The sequence below is a fragment of the Eschrichtius robustus genome, chromosome 9, assembly GCF_028021215.1.
Source record: "Eschrichtius robustus isolate mEscRob2 chromosome 9, mEscRob2.pri, whole genome shotgun sequence".
Taxonomy (NCBI): Eukaryota; Metazoa; Chordata; class Mammalia; order Artiodactyla; family Eschrichtiidae; genus Eschrichtius; species Eschrichtius robustus.
The window spans coordinates 20,647,480-20,665,448 of record NC_090832.1 but is presented as its reverse complement, the minus strand read 5'-3'; the positions used below and the strand labels follow the sequence as shown (position 1 = coordinate 20,665,448).

The window sequence follows — 17,969 nt, the reverse complement described above, 5'->3', positions numbered from 1 at the left end:
CCCTCCACTTTCGCCCTTTGGTGTCCATACGTTTGTTCTGTACATCCGTGTCTCTATTTCTGCCCTGCAAACCGGTTCATCCGTACCATTTTTTTAGGTTCCACATATATGCGCGTTAATATACGATATCTGTTTTTCTCTATCTGACTTACTTCACTCTGTGTGACAGTCTCTAGATCCATCCACGTCTCTGCAAATGACCCAGTTTCGTTCCTTGTTATGGCTGAGTAATATTCCATTGTATATATGTGCCACATCTTCTTTATCCATTCATCTGTCGATGGGCATTTAGGTTGCTTCACAATACTTTCTTAATTGGTATCCCTGCATCAACATAAATAGATGCTACAGTGATACATCTAAAACACAAAACTGGCATTTAAAAACCACTGGTAGTCACTGACATGGGATCTGAGCTCCTTTACCTGCCATACAAGGCTGCACAGTGATTTGGCCTCAGTTTTCCAGTGTGGCAGCCTCTCATGCCTCTCTCTGCTCCAAACTAATGTCCATTTGACACCCACCAGCTTCTCATGATGTCCTGCAGGTAATGGTCTTCTTAACTTTATTCTGTTGTCCATTCTGGTTTTTTTCTGCCCATAGGTCCCTCCTACCTGATCTCCAACTCCTTCCTCCTTTGCCTGCCCAGCCCCTGCTCATTCTGTCCCACTCACTGCAGGCTTTGTTTCTTACTGGACCCATTCCTCTCCCAGCTCTCCTCCTTGCCTCCCTGGTACCCTGTCATCTCTCTGACTATATTATTAATATCTGTATCTGAAGCTCAGCCCTGCCCTTGCTTAGTGACCTTTCTCAGTTACTGAGAATCTGAAAGAATGTGAACAATTATCTGAGCAGCCAGGATAGATATTATGTAGAAAATATAGTGAAGATCTTATTAGCTCATAGAAAAACTACCCTCTCAGAGGTATTAACTCTTACTTTAGACACTGTTGTAACTAGTTTAACTTGTTTTCCAGTGAATTATGGGTATGTAGCAAGGTGGAAATGACAGGACAGGGGAAAAGGGTGACAGTGAGAAATGACTTCAAGAAGTCTGACAACAATGAGGAGAAAGAAAATTATAAAAAGGATACATGGGGATTCTAAAATAAAAGAGTAGTCTTTGGGGCCTTTTACAACAAAAGAAAAGCTGAAGCTATGAATTGTGGTTTGTTTATTTTTGAAGACAGAATATAAATCAGTTAAGAGAAGACGTAGGAGTTTATACTATATTTTAGTAAATTTCCTTCCAAAATGGCAACTGTAAAAAAAAAAATCAGGTTAAATGAATGAAATGTAGCTCTCTGGATCACTCAGCTACCCAGAATTACTCATTCTGCTTATAAATGGTTATTAAGTCAATATAATTTTTAATCGGACTAAAATTACCTGAATAATTACAGAAATTTTACACAGTTCACAACTTTGTCAATAGTTCCCTTATCTTGAGTGATATGGAACTACTTAATTGGATTTCAATTGTGTCATGTCAGTGTATAATATTTCCTCTTAGTGAAGTTGAATTGTTTCTCATTTGATTTTAACCACCTGGTTTATATCTGTTAAAAAGTAGAACAGTGGAACAACAAATGTCTCATCATTATTCACATTGTTCTTTGTATTTGTACTTCTCAAACCACTTTTGTATTCTCCTAACTATCTCAATGAGTTGAGCAGATCATACAGTATGCCTTTTTAAAAAAAATTTAAATAAAAATACAAAGGCTAAGAAAATATTGTGGTGCTGACCAAGGTCATCAGCTAATGTAGGGTAGATCGAGGGACAGAGCACTAAGCTTCTATGTTGGTGACTCTCCGTAACCCCTGGTTTTTTGTCTGGCTTTCAACTCATCCTTTCATTTTTATCTCCTCTCTCTTTCTCTCTGCTCACTGACCACTGACCTCCTAGCTCCTTCTTGACTTTCAGTGTCTAGAGCCTCTTAACCCTGCACGAATGTTTCTTGGCTTCTTCCTTGTTCACCCAACCTCCCTGCTGTTCTCAGTCCCAGATTTGAATTCCTTTGAAAACCACACAGCTGCATAGTGAAAGTAGATGTCCAAGACAGCCCGAACACCTCTTGAGGTAGTCAGGGAATACACGTGCCTTCTCACATGTTCGTTACCTGCAGCTTAGGTTAAAAGTCAAAATTGCACAGGGGAGTTAGAGCCTTATGTCTACGTCCCCCTCTCTACCACACAGACAGATGCAGGCAGGTGTGTATGCAGATGTGCACACACACACACATTTTATGAGTTGAGGCTATGGTATCGATTACTAAATTAACTCTTTAATAGGGTATTTCACCTCTAACAGTGTTTAGAAAATTATACAAATGATTGTATATGTGGGTGTCGAAAAGCTGTTTTCCTCTGCTCAGGTTTTAATTTTAAGACAAAAAAAGATTGCTTTTTTTTTGTTTATAAATTTCCCCTCGAGTCTTCTTTAAAATTTATTCCAGTCAAGGCGTTACTATTACTACAACTATTATTTTACTGCAGGCTGTCTGAACATTATTTCTTTTTCAGCCTGGTGAAGTTACTTAATTTATTTTGTTTCATTTAAATGATAGAGGAAAAAAAAAGCAGCTGTTGCTTTAGTGTGTTCATAGTTGTATGTAGTGTCTATAGTTGTGTATGTGTGTTGTTTATTCATACACAGCTTTTTATAGTTGTATACGATTGTACCTGTGATTAATGGCTAATAGTAAACCTTTCAGATAAAAAAGTATGTATGGATTAGTGTTCTTCCTCTTTGGTCTTTGACAGCTGTGTGTGTATTTAGTAGTAGTTAATATTTTAACTCAGAATATGCTGTTTTCTTTTAATTATTAAATGCTTCATAATATTTTAGAAAGCCAATTAGGAGTATTTTTCACCTATGTGAAATCTCATATATTTTACGATACAACAAAGAAATAATAAATGACATTTTTCAGTCTACTATGTCAGTCCATTTTGTGCCAGTTTAGCAAACTTGTGCAAATAAAATTTCATGATCATTAAATGAGTGAAAAGGTGAAATTATCATAGAGTTTAGAAATTACTTTTATATTGATTCTCAGTATAACATAAGGTTACATAAAAAAGATGGCAATAATTATTTCCTTGCATCTCATAAAATGAGGCCAAATTACACATAACCTAACCTAAGTAATTAAGTAGTAAAACTCATGGGTGTTTTTCCCCAGGGCATTTTTTGTTTCCCTAATAACCGCTTTATTAATTAGAACCCCATTCATTGTAAATGACAGACAGCCAGCTTCCATAAGTGTAGGCACATGGGCGAATGTATTAACCCCCATAACCAAATTACAGTGAAGGCAAGGACACAGCTGGCCACAGGAATCGAAATGGCAGTCAGAGCCTTTCTCCATGTCTTCCTTTCTGCCTCTCTCCACAAGTTTTCATTTTCTTTGCTTTCCTATGACCTTATACCTCACAACCACATACCAGGGAGGGAAAACCCTTCTTTAGATCCAGCACATTCCAAGAAAGAGCAACAACTCTCTCAGCTTGAGTAACGTGGAGCTCAGGGTCTTCTGGGATTGGCAGACCCCCTTTATAAGCATCATGTTAGATGGAGGAGGAATCAATGCCCAAAAAGGAAGGGAGAAGAGAGAAATGTTAGTCAACATAGATGTTCACAACAAATCAACATTTATCAGCATCCTACAGTGTTCCAGGCACCGTTTCCTTTAATTCTCGTAACAACTCTTTGACGTATGAGTACTGTTACCACTCATTTGACAGATGAGGAAACTGAGACTTTGAGATGTTTGGATGCCTACTGTCACCCATGTGACAGAGCTGAAACACCAACCTCAGCCTTGTCACAACCCTTGATGCCCTGAACCATCATAGCATACTATCTGAACTACCCCAATAATCAAAGCACTTCTAGATAATCAGTAAAAATAAGATTTTGCTTTCTATATTCCTCTACTTATAAAAATTTCATGCAATAATTAATATGCTTTTCCCTTCATTCTTACTTTTCCTTTTCTGAAATATTAGGCTGCTTAATAGAATGACATACCAGTTCACTGATTTCCTAGCACCAAGGGAGAAGGTGTTTAGGCAATATTAGACTTTGTCTTTTTAATTTTCATAAAAAAACTTGGAAGGAATAATAATTGCTTTCAGGCCTATAGACCAAGGCAATAATTTAATTAGCTTCGTTAAGTCCAAATTAGATTAGTAAAGTTATAATGCATGAAAAAACACAGAAAATTATAATGTTACTTTCATTTCCAGTGTTAACTACAGAGATCCAGTGTGATCCTTCCCATTTTAAGGTTCCATAATGTATGAATGGATGTAATTTATCCAGTCTTCAACTTTCCTAAAATATAATGACCCGGCTGAGTAAGCGTATTGATTGGATAAAAATTTCACAAACTTGTTCGCATGCTAATGAATACCATCATAGTGAAATTCACTTTAAATAAATCAACATTCCTGATGAAGAACTATATGATAACAAAGGTTAGTTTGATGGACACAGCATTTTAAATTAATTGTTTACTATCTGTTATGGTCTCTAATCACCATTACAGCCATCCATAAATCACACGTGCCTCGTAAAAAAAGATGGCAATAATTTACATGTATGTATTTTATTGAAATCAACATCTGGAGTGTCACTCTGATTTAAACATAAAGCACAGGAGGAGACTAAACGCTTTCAGTGTGATGTGTTCCTCTTTTCCTGTTGTTGCTGTTCCTCTTGAGAGCTGGAGTCTTCATGAGTGATTTGGAGGGTTTGCTATCTTTTAAAAAGTATAATCCTAGCCAAGGCATAAATTCTCCACTTTAAACTTCTCACTTATTTTGGCAATACATAAACCTAAGACATGCCTAACTTCTTTCGTAAGAATGGCTAAGCTTGAATAGAAAGCCCAGGTCTTCTTTTGTACGTTGATGGATCATTAGCGGCTATGTTCCTCAGGGAAGCAGCCTGGGGAGAGATGGGCAGTGGTGTGGCCAGAAATGCGAGACTTTTAATTGAAGAGCCCTGTCCTTTGATCTTAAAGGTAACTTTTTTTTTTTTATCAAAACAAAGATATTGAACATAGATCTTTTTATTCATTTGACCAGTACTTATTGAATGCCTACCATGTGCCAGGTAGTATTCTAGATATGGGGAGACAGCAGTGAACAAAACATATCCTTGCCCACCTGGCACTTACATTCCCAATTTCTATTCTCCCCTCTCAGGACCATCAGTGACCTGTCTGCTACTGTCCAGCACTCAAAACTGACTTGAATAAATTATAAAACTGCCATTAGTGTGAGGAAATTCAGGGAATATTCCATTACAGAAAATGGATCTCATGTGGCTTAGCTAGTTCTGTTCCATGGTCTTTCTGCTGTTCCTACCTTTTTCCTTGGAGGTTAACCTTCTTAATGGTCTCTTCATGCTTCATCCTTAGCTCAGTGCTGGGTTTACTTACTTTGGCCCACTTTATAGGAAGAGTGAAACGTTAGAGTATTCAGACTCTAGCTCAACCTTGATTGACTTCTGGTCAGAAGTGCTGGTTATCTCTCTCCACGGTGTGGTCTATATTCCTATTATCTCCATCCATCCCAGCTCCACCCATAACCGCCATTAATACCTTATATTTTGGTATCTGTGGAATATGTTCCCTAAATCTCTTTACTTTGGAGTTCTTGCTTTTTCCTAAATGTATCTGTCCACGATCTTTTTTTTTCCCTTAAGGGTTTGACAAGTTCGTTGGCAGCATGGATGGATCCTTATCATCTTTATCATATTCCTACTGAAAGATTTAGGCTACACATTATCAGGTTAATCTACTTTGGGTAGCCTCTTACTATTGTCATCTTTATAATTTATTAGATGAAAATAATTAGAAATATTGTAGTAATCAGCTGATGGCACTTGATGGTGTACTTTTAATCTGGTTCCTAATGAATTGTCACCAGTTATCATACAGTATAGGAAGTGGGCAGGGTCCTCTTCAACACTGATCATTTCAGACAGATTAAGTTGATCTTAATCATGTAATCAGAAAATTTGAGGAGAATATGTTTTGCATTATCTGAATCAGGAGCATCTTTTGGTCACGAAGAAGAGAGAGAAAAATGGAGTGGGGATGAAGACGGAGAGTGAGAGTAAGTCAGGTCTAGTCTCTAGATCTACAGGAATGCTTTGTTTTTTCCTGTGAATTCTTGTTGGCTAATCAGCTTGGTTTGCTTATGTGAAAATCTCTAGAGATATCTAAACCTCCCAGACTTAGTAACAAAATCATTTTAAAAATGAAAGAAATTAACCTCTGTTGAAGCTTTTCTGTGTGCCAGGCATGTATCGGTAGCTTTATAGATATTAACTGAAGTTCAAGGAGATAAGGAATATATCTATGATTATGTAACTAATTAGTATTGGAATTGGCCTATGAACAAATCTTTCCTTGCACCATATTGTCCATGGGGTGAAAATGCTACTCTGGAGAATTTTTTCCTATACTTGTTTGTCTTAATATCTCCTCTTCCTCTCTTGATGAAATACAATAAGATTATAGATACATGTAAAAAATAAGCAAACAGTACAAATAAGATGGAATTACCATACTTGAAATGACTTTGTAAGGTTTATCCTTTTCTTTCACAGTAAAAAAAAAAAAAGTGGTTTTTTTTGTTGTTGTTGTTTTTAATATAAATGCTGTCATGGGTTTGGAAAGGAGGAAGAAAAAACAAGTGGGAAGATTTCCACTTAAAATTATGAAGTTGAATATTCTCAATAAAGAGTAAAGCTGGAAATTCCATTCAGAAAATTGAAAATTTCAATTCAGTAATTATATATATTGAGGACATACTAGTCTCTAGACTGAGTACTGCAAAACCAAGATGAAAAGAACAAACATGCATGACATAAGGCTTTAGACTCTAAAAAGTCACTATGGAGATTATGTGTCTATTCTGTAATAGAGAAAGGAAATACGATAAATATGGAAAATCTTTATTTAAAATAACTGGGCTGATTCTAATCGATTTGTACATTATTTCATGGAGGAACATATACTTTAATGTTTTTAAATGTAAAAAAAAAATTATAGGCACACAAAAGGAGGGTTTTTTTTCTCCTCTATTATAAGATTTCTTGGAGACATACAGCGGCTTTGCCTTTCTTATATAATTAAATTTCAGAGGTAAAAGAGGCCCTTAGTGTAAAATGTTTCCCCAGATGAGAAAATAGGGTTCCCACTTGATAAAGCTGGGATGAGCAGGTCATCTAGCTCACCTAGGAGCCAAGGGCAGGATGGGAGCAGTGCTGATTGCAAGTCTTAGTCTCTGCTTCTGGTCCAGGTTCGTGTTCCACCTGTATTCCACTGAAGCATGTGAGTCTTTCTGCCCAGGGTAGAAAGGAGAGAGTGGTGTAAATGCCATGCAATTAATTTGCATATTTGAAGACTAAAAACCGCCGGACGAGAAAGAAAACTTCAGGATTGGTCATTCCTTGTTCCTCTCTCTTCTTCCTTCTTCCTAAAGATAATTATCTACTCTTCCTTAAATGTTTTGTAACACAATAAAAAAATTGCGATTTTAATTATATAAGTATAAAGTAAATATGTTAATATTTATAATACATCATATCACATTATACTATATATACTATGTAATATAAATATAAATATAAAAATTAAATACAATTCCATCCTCAGAGTTTGCCCAGATAAGTGAGAAGGTGTGATGGGAGAAGAATGGGAGAATGAAGAGTGAAACAAAGTACTCTCTCTCAGAAACATACACACACACACACACACACACACACACACACACACCCAGGGAGTAGGAAAGTGACCTAGGAAAAGTGCTTCTGGTCTGTGAACTGTCACTGAATTTACTTGGTTTTATCCTGCTGTTTCCTCTGTCTCTTGATTAGCCTCTATTACTGCCTTTTCAAATGCAAATTAGATTACCCTCTTATCTTGGAGCTTCATTTGCTCTCCCACCTTCAGTAGTTAGTGCCCTGCTCTACGTGGGAATGACAGAGCAGCTCACTGGATTGGAAACACTCTGTCCAGCTTCAACAGCAGTGACCAGAGAAATCAATTTATAAGCCAGTAGGCTGGCGGTGTTCCGTTCTGGCAACACGTTACAGTCACCAGGGGAGCTTTTTAAAATTTATCCATGCCGCCCTTCACCTTTGACCAACTAAACCAGGATCTTTTAATACTTCGTCCTTGGGGATCAGCATTTAAAAACAAACAAGCAAGCAAACAGTCAAACGGTCAGGGTGGTTTCTAATATGTCACCAGAATTCAGAACCACTGGTCCAGAAGATTCTCCACTCTTGCATGAGGGTCTTAAAATTTATTGCAAAGTATCCATTCAGAAAATCTGAAGCAAACTTTGTCCTTTGATTTTCAAGTAACAGGAGGATTTTTTGTTTTTAATGTTGGGATATCCCTTTATTATTTTCATCTTTTATGCTCTCTTGCTCTTTTAATTCCTTTTTTTAATTTTCTTACCCCAAACTCGTAACTTGGGATTTCACATGTTGCTACTTATTACCTGTTTCACAAACATCCTGGAAAGTTTGTGTTTGGCTTTTTACTTCGCTCTGTTCTTGGTTTAAAGTATGCATTAAACTGAGATTGCTGCTGCAACAGGAAGCACTTTTATTCTGACTCTGTGATTAGTTAATATGCTTCCTTTCTGGCAAACAGATGGTGAATTGAACGTAGAACTTTTCTTCTGAGTAGCTGCTTGAGTGGGAATTATATTATAAATAGTACAAAAGGACTGCTCAATCAAAAGATTTTATGTTAAGTGAAGACAAAAAGTCACAGCCAGTGTTGGGTATTTTGTCACAGGACAAAGAAGCCGTATGTCCCCCTGCCAGGTTATTCAGTGACTGACTTAGAAACAGTTTTTACTTTATCCAGAGGAAAATCATCATAATTAAGTTGTCTCTTCTGAAATTGGCACTGTATTTCTTTTTTACAAAAGTCAGTAAAACATGAGTGCTTAAAATATATCTTTGAAAAAGCCGAAGTGACTAATTAACAAACTCAGGTGTTACCATCATAAAAATTATCAACTCCCTTTCTTATCAGGCTAAGGATGATTTTTTTCTCCTTACACAGAGCATGGTATATGTATATAAAATATGGATCATATTAATATTACATATTTTTCATTTTATAAAAAAATCTTGAAGGCTTAAGGATTTAAATAAAGTTGCCCTTTTAATGATGTACCTTTCCTTACAAAGCTTTTTCTAAGTTTCCTAAACTTGAAATCCTGACATATTATAAGTTTTAGGGCTTTTTTCCAGGATTCTCGACTCCCTCCCATCACCGTTGTTCTGGACTGTATCTGAGCCTAAACATTCCTTGAAGCTGGGTCTCTAACTCACTTCTTTTCCTTATTTATCTTTTACTGGTATGCTCAGCCTATCTACTTATCATAACATTGTCTCTTCTTGTAATCAATTCAGCTGTCGGGATTGGTCATGTTTCTGTGTAGCCTCACAGCCTTTCAGCAGCACACTCGGAGTCCTGTGGTTGCTAAGCTCTTCATCATGTATGTAGTTCCCAGAGATTTATTATAGCTGCTTTCATGTAAATATTGATGTCTCGAAATTTCTGGAAACTTAGATAAAAATAAATGTTCTGTCCCTTTGACTTTTAAATAATATTTAAATAAAGACAGGCAGACAAATTTATGTTGCGTAGGAAAGTTACAGTTTAGGAGAGCTTGCTTCAGTTCATCTTACCATGAATTTCATCTTACCAGAAGTTTGATGAACTTCAGTGCATTTTATGAATGGTTTGGAATGTTTTGAGGGGAAGTGGATGTTGCTAATGTGATTGATACTAAAAGATGGGATGTTATCACAAAGAAGAATATGCACTTCTATCTTAAATTAGTGTACAGTTTGCCTTGACTGTATGTTTCTGACTTGCCTCTCTGTTGTCCAGGGGACACTTAGGACAACCATCAAACCAGCTAGAGAGGAAAGGAGGCATCCTGGGGTGTTGAGGGTAGTGAGGCCCAGGAGTGTTTAGCTGGGGATCTATTTAACCTGTTTTGAGAGTGTCTGCTCTATGACCATCAAGTTCCCCTGCCCTTGTCTTGCCAGCTTCTCATCACTATATTTCTGACCCTTGGCTTTCAACTTGACTTTGACTTCTGTCCGTTCCCTTTGCTTGTCTTCTAGACTCTTACTCTTTCTTCCTGCCCCTGTCCTGTGGCAGCATCTTGCGTTATGCCTGCCCTTTCCTGTCTGAAAAGTCTACTTTATTTCAGACATTCTGGAAGCCCTCTTGCTCTATTAAGTATTTAGGGTGGTCCTTGAAGCCTTGCTGTCTTCTTGTTGAAATATTTGTGGACGTGCTACACTTCTGGGCTACAAAGAATGCCTTGTATTAAAGATTCAGCGATGATGGAGTACCTAAGATATGTTATTTGTCCTCAGTTGTATTTTTTTGTAACACGATAAATTAATCTTATTTTTTCAGAGTTTTTCCTCATGACTTAAAGCTATTTCTCTCCCAATTATCATTCCCATTTCTCTGAGGACAAAGAAAAACTAATGAAAAGCTGTCTCTGGATTTTATGTAATTAATTTATGTTAAAGAAAAATTGTTTTATTTCTTGAGTTATCTTGTTACATTTCAAGGTTTGCAAATACATTAAAATTCAGAAGTCACCAAAACCACTGGGCCACTTTTACTCTGAGTAGCTCTTTTCTTCTTTGGAGAAGTAGTAGGGATCAGTGGAGGAAGTATGGAAACAGTTTTTCTTACCCTGGCTAGCGTACGCTGGTAGCAACCCTTCAAAAGGTGATTCACACTTGGCTCTAAGAATGTAGAGTTGATCAAGCGTCCAAATATTCTTTCTTTTTTTTTTAACCACAGACTTGACTCCTGAGGAGAGAGCCCAAAAGATTGCCAAAGCCATGCGTAAGCAGTCTTCTGAGGTCAAAGAGAAGTGGGAAAGTCTAAATGCTGTTACTAGCAATTGGCAAAAGCAAGTGGACAAGGCGTTGGAGAAGCTCAGAGACCTGCAGGGAGCGATGGATGAGCTCGATGCTGACCTGAAGGAGGCGGAGGCCGTGCGGAATGGCTGGAAGCCTGTGGGAGACTTGCTCATCGACTCGCTGCAGGACCACATTGAGAAAACCATGGTCAGCATCCCTGCCTCAGATAAAGGATTTAAGAAATCCTTTATTGTTAAATATAACACAAATAAGGAGAGCCACATATATAAACTGTTATGAGGGATTGTTATAATGCCAACACTGTTACGACCTCCACCAAAATCAGAATGTAGAGCTTTTCCAGACATAATAGATGTTTTCCATATGCCCCTCACCATCAGAACCCCCATCCCCGCCAAAATAACGACTAAGGTGACTTCTACAATAATTTACTTTTACTTTTCTTTATACGTTTTCACCCAGCTGTGCATCCCTAAACAATATAGGTTAGTTTTACCTGTTTTTGTTGAGTATTTTTTTTTTTTTTAATAATACAGCAGAGGACCTTTAATTATATTACTGAGGTTGGGTCTTTTTTTTTTTTTGGCTGCGTTGGGTCTTTGTTGCTGCGCGCGGGCTTCCTCTAGTTGTGGCGAGGGGGGGCTACTCTTCCTTGCGGTGCGCGTGCTTCTCGTTGCAATGGCTTCTCGTTGCAGAGCACGGGCTCTGGGCGCGTGGGCTTCAGTAGTTGTGGCGCATGGGCTCAGTAGTTGTGGCTCGTGGGCTCTAGAATGCAGGCCCAGTAGTTGTTGCACAGGGGCTTAGTTGCTCCACGGCATGTGGGATCTTCTGGACCAGGGCTCGAACCCGTGTCCCCTGCATTAGCAGGCAGATTCTTAACCACTGCGCCACCAGGGAAGTCTCTGTAAGAATATTTTAAAGTCCCTTTTAATCTCCAGATTTCCCATTTATCTTTTGTTTGTTTTCTTTGCAATGTATTTGTTGAAGAAACTGAATTGTTTCTTTGACAGTGTTTCTCACAGCCTGAATCTTACAGAATGGCATCCACATGGTGTAGTCTGGCAGGTTCCTTTTTAAATCGGTGGTTGGATTTAGAAGTTTAATCAAAAGTATACTGTTTTCCTGGGAGTTCTTATCTGCTAATTATATCTTATTGTCTGAATGTGTAATGAAGAATTAGTTTAGCTATAAATTCTGTTTGTAATCAGGTATTGCCCAAAGTTAAGGACGTTAGACCTCTGGTCTAGATTCCCTTTGGCTCCCGTATTGTAGAACATATCCAGAAAAGCAGTTAATGGAATTTAGGCCATAAAAGACACAAATAACAGATTTAGAGTGTATTAGGTTTTTAGTAGCATAGTAAACTATATACTAAGTAGTCATGAATCAAATCAGAGGATAAACGGATGAAAAATCAGGCTGACAATATCAATATCATGAACGGAATTTTTATTGCAAAAGATACACATCTTTTGTGCACAGGTAGTGGATAATACTATCCCTTTGTTTCGCCTGTGGCTGAATAGGAAAAGAGAAGAAAGGTCTAGGAAATTAACTGAATTCTACTCAGGCAAATTACATCAGTAAATAAATATATGTGTAGACATAAGAATAATAATAATAGATAGCATTTACTGATGCTTACTGTGTGCCAAGAACTGTTCTTAGCCAGTTTACATTGGAATCTCTTTTAATCCTCCCAGCAACCCATCAAGATAAGTATTACTATTATGTCCATTTTACAAATGATGACATTGCAGATACTGCTCAAGCGCACACAGCTAGGAAGTGGTGGAGTTTTCATGATTTCTTTCTTGCTCTTCTCTTTCATTGTAGAGACCTCATTCATAATTAATGTAATTAAGCTTAACTTTGATCAGCTACTTGAATTTGAATCTTTAAAAGCTACGTATTAAATTTTCAACCAAAAATGTTTATTACTGAAAGAGTATTGGGGTGCCATCTTTCATTGTAAATATACATGTTTCCAGTGACCCTGTGAATTAAGTAGGCTTCTTCCTGTGACTGTAGTATCCAAAGAACTTTTCCATAATTGAATCTGAGTTAAAATAACAAACTGAAAATAAAACCTTTTAGGATAGGTTCTTTGGAAGTTGCACACTTCTTGTATTTTAAAAGATGATTTTTAAACGCTGAAAATCTTTAAGCCAATGGTTTACAAAAAGTATGTTCTTTTGGTTTGCAAAAATGCCTCTTGGTTGGAGCAAAAATTTACCCATTTGAATTTGAAAGCATCAGTTTTTTTTTTTTTTTTTTTTTTGAAAGCATCAGTTTTTAATACAGGATGACTAGTGTTGAGGGAAAAATGAAGTTATATCTGGACTAAAAATTTGGGAGTTGTTAATCCCATTTGATTGAAGAAATTACACATCTCTGCATCCAAATCCTTCTGTTTAAATTTCTGCTTATGTGGGAAAGCTAGGAAAAATACAGCTAATATTTAAGACAAAGTAATAAACTGTGGATTAAGATATTTTAACATCTTATTAGGAAAAAAGAAAATAAAACCCAAGTCTCTTTAAACCAAGTAAAATTGACGCAAAGTCCGGGGTGTTTTACATGTGCTCTAAAGTATACCCCAATCCCAGTGAAGCTATAGGCAGGTGAAAATAAGTTCTGATTATTGCCAAATATTATTAAATATGCCAAAGCAACTGGAAAACAAAATCTTTTAGGGTAATCAAATAATTTTAACTTCCTAAAATTATCCTTCATCATTCTTATTTGCAGAATACACACCTCTGACAGGAGAAGGGCTGGGATTCACATCTGCCAACGGGCTGCCGGTCAGCACCTTTAACACTAACAGATGTTTCTGCTTTCATAGCAAAGAAAACCACATAGATTTTTATTCTCCTATAGGAAAGTGCAGCCAAAACATGATAAATTGGTTCTTTATACCAGAACATACAACAGATCTGAAACCATTTTAAAATTTGCTTTATTTTAGAAAGCCCCTTAATTTGGAGCTCTTAAAAACCAAAAGATAAATTTTCTTAATAGAAAGATTCCTCATTACCATAAAACACTGGACCACAAAAACAAAATTAAACCTAAAATGCATTGTTTGTCTAAGGACCTTTATTTTATTATCTATTTATTTATTTAATTAATTTTATTTTTGCCTGCGTTGGGTCTTTGTTGCTACGCACAGGCTTTTCTCTGGTTGCAATGAGCGAGGGCTACTCTTCGTTGCCGTTCGCGGGCTTCTCATTGCAGTGGCTTCTCTTGTTGCGGAGCACAGGCTCTGGGCGTGCGGGCTTCAGTAGTTGTGGCGCACGGGTTTAGTTGCTCCGCGGCATGTGGGATCTTCCCGGACCAGGGCTCTATCCCGTGTCCCCGGCATTGGCAGGCAGATTCTTAACCACCGAACCACCAGGGAAGCCCTGTCTAAGGACTTTTAATGGTTTTACCTGTGGCTTGTAAGAGAAAAAGCATTATTTTTATAGAGGGGAAAAAAAATTTCTTCTATAAGATTAAAAAAAATCTGTCTTGAAGTTATAATTTTTAAAAAACTGTCCCCATCTTTTGAAATAAAACTGGTTATTATTTAAAATTATATAAATCTGAGAATATTTTCTAGCATTTCATTTTTAATCGTTAATACCTTCAAAATACAAAGATATTGATTTTAAAAGCTGATTATTAGTGTATGATGTAAAGTCATAACTGAAGAAACCTTGAAAGATTTGAGTTCTGTAATTGGTCTCAAACTGAATCTGAGGGCATTCAGGTCTTTTCAAAGTCCAGAGTCCAAAGACTGAAAAATTCTCTTTTCCCACCCCTCTCTCTGTCCCATGCTTCTATATTAATTATGAATTCTTTAGACCTATAATGTCTCTGTTACCATATATCTGCTTTTCTCATTGAACTGTATTTGTGAATCCGTTTATTTGTGCACATTCTGTCATCCATGAAAGACCAGCATCTGCAGTCATGGAGAAAAACTATCACAACTCTGAATTCCTTCCATGCTGCAGCAATTTTCACATCTTCATGGGCTTCCCTTCTTCTACGTGATTCTTAATTTTTTATTTTTTTGCTTTATGCTATATTACAGAGTAATTTACCTAACCCCACAACCTCAGGCATCATTTATTTACAGCTGAATCCCAAATGTCCATCTCCAGGCCTGACTTTGAAATGCTGGTGTCTTCAGGGTTCTAGTGATATTTCTTTCTGTACATTGACTTCCATGCTCACTGTTTCGGGTGTCATTTACACAGTTACCCCCAAAGTCCATATCTTTCACTCTGTCTCTGGGCTCCAGATCTGTTCTTCTGACTCTCCAGCTTGACCTTCCTCGTGGTTTTTGGACATATTCAAGAATTTTGAAATGCTGAAACATATTCTCAGGTTTACCTAAAATTAATTTTCTTTTTAAAAATAAGGTCATATTCTTAATATTATTTTGATGTTTACCAACCATAATGATTATTTCTAGCCTTTACATGTTATAAAAGGGGGAACTGGGAAGTGGCTAGAGAGATTTTCTTTCTATAAGCATAAGGAGGAAGTCAAATTAATATTGTAGTGTTTTAATAAAACTTTATAGCCTTCAAAGCACTTTGATACCTATTATTCATTAGCTAAACTTGGAGTGATGAAAGAGAAGAAAGGGAGCTCATAGACATAGGCCTCGTCTCTTAAGGGGTGGAGATTATAGAAATGCTGAAACTTGAGAGCTGATGCTAATAGTATGTTGATAACACCTAATACCTGTAAGTTTGGTACATGATTAATTTTTGACACACCAAAGAGTTAAAGCTATGCTGTTCTCTTTTAATATCCCAGTTCTGTTCCCAATTCCATATTGGCTTAATCTTGCCTCAAGTACCATTTTTTGAGCCTTCATCATTAGAAATGGACTCTGCCCTTCTTGTATTGCAAACTTTGTGCTGAGGACTGGAGATTGTCCATTCTCAAGAAGCTTCCATTCTATGGGGGGTGGGGGAGCATTAAAATATGAATGCTTACAATACCAAAAACTGAGAGCTCTGATAAGAAATGATGCTTAAAATCTATAACAAGTGGTTCATATGGCACCAAACAATCAAGAATGTCTCCCACCGTAAAACCTGATTTGTGTGTCCAGAGATGTGCAGCCTGGAAATCCTGGCTAGGTTGGAGATGGCAGGTAGAATGCTGAGGAGCACATGGGCGGGGCCTGCAGCTCGGGCTGGGGAGGGAAAGACCTCTGGGAAATCTTCCCAATGGGTCAGGCACTCCAGTGAGTTTTTTAAGGGATGGGTCGGATCTAAGCAAAGACTTTGTGGGGAAAAGGATACATGAAAATAGAGGGGGTTGGAATTATGTGGAGAAAGGAGAAAACTTAGTGTTTTCATTATTTTGTTGTTCATTCTCACAGGACATATCACTGTCATTGACCTGAAGTATTTTTTGTTTTTTTTCCCCCTCTTCACATACACCCCTTCAATCCCCACTTATAACAGCTCTCTTACTGTGCTCGGAACTGTAATTTGTCAGTTCTAAGCTTCATTTACGTCTTTTCTGATAGACCCTGCTCTTCCTGGCCTACCTTTAACTGCAAAGAGAGGTCATAAATGACTTTGAAAGAGATATATAAATATATAAATCTATGAGTATATAATATGCATAGATTTTGTGGTTAGGAAAGCTTTTTTTTTACTGGCCACTTTCTAACGTAATTTTAAATGGAAAGAGTTCAAATCAAGTTGTTGCATCAGGTGAAAAAATATTAAGGTATCCATATTAAAAAAGGAAAATATGAAAGAAAATTAAAGATAAAATCAAGACTAGAAATTAGTAAAATGGATAAAAGTGGGAAACATTTTCCAGATTAAATTGCATATCATGAAAAATTTGAAAGAAATACATAATCATTTAAATGAGTTTGCATTATAATTTTTCTCTTCGTGCATCTATTTAGATTCTCTGGCTTATAAAGGGTGATTCTTTGGCTGGTGGTCCTGGTTGCTCAAGACCTGAATTGAGTCAGCTATTATTGAGTGGGCAGCTATAGTTATGGCCTCTTAGCTAGTCTTGGTGTTTTGGGGTTTTTTTTAAGGAAATATGGAATACTAGCTTTTGTTATATTCTTTTCTGATGACATTATTCTTGTCCTTTTCTTCCAGGCATTTAGAGAAGAAATTGCACCAATCAACTTAAAAGTTAAAACAGTGAATGATTTATCCAGTCAGTTGTCTCCACTTGACCTGCACCCGTCCCTAAAGATGTCTCGCCAGTTGGATGACCTTAATATGCGATGGAAACTTTTGCAGGTGTCAGCTGATTCCTCTTCATAATGCAGGCTTACACTTTGGTCTTTAAGCCCTACCTCTCTGTTCTACCACCTGTGATCCTTTTCTCTTTCTTTATGGGTTGTATTCGATAATGGATTTCTAGCCTGTGATGACATCAGTTGTCTTTCAGTATCTTGAACCCAAAGGCCTCATTTATTTATGAATATAGATTTTAATGTAATTTTATGATGTTCTCTTCATATGATATTTTTAGAAAATTGCAAAAGGTCAAATAAATCACAGTAATTGAAACCTGTAGTAGGTCACAGAAACATTTTTTCCATAATGGCTCGTAAAGGAGTCATTTTTCTTACTTTAATCATGTATTTTTTTTTTTTCTTTCTTTTGAAAAGTTAAGAAAGTCCGCATCCTTCTTCTTCCTCTGCCTGCTATTTAGGTATCTTGCTCATTTTTTCCAGCTAGCATACTTTACTGTAGTGGTGTTTACCTTTAGCCCTTAGATCTTAGTTGCTCTAATGCAGTTGTTCTAATGACTAGGCCTAACTTGTGCATCTCAGATTTAAAAGAGCCAAACCAAGAAGAGTCCTCCTGAGTGTTACTAAGTATCAGCATTTGCAAGTCACCACATGTGCCAGTCAGTAGTTTTTGGCTCAGTCTTTGTGGAGCTTTGTCACATTTAGTGGCCAGTTTCTAGGAGTCATAATAATCATTTTTTCCCCCTGAAAAGTAGTGGGATA

General features: G+C 37.0%; 1 protein-coding gene across 6 annotated transcripts in view; it reads left to right on the top strand.

Moving 5' to 3' along the window:
* UTRN (utrophin) overlaps positions 1-17,969 on the top strand; it is a 505,750-nt gene that overhangs the window by 389,486 nt on the left and 98,295 nt on the right. For all 6 annotated transcript variants that reach the window (XM_068550755.1, XM_068550756.1, XM_068550752.1 and 3 more), the window contains 2 exons: positions 10,884-11,152; positions 17,104-17,250. In XM_068550755.1, coding sequence (XP_068406856.1) covers positions 10,884-11,152; positions 17,104-17,250 — 416 coding nt within the window. The remainder of the gene's footprint in view (positions 1-10,883; positions 11,153-17,103; positions 17,251-17,969) is intronic.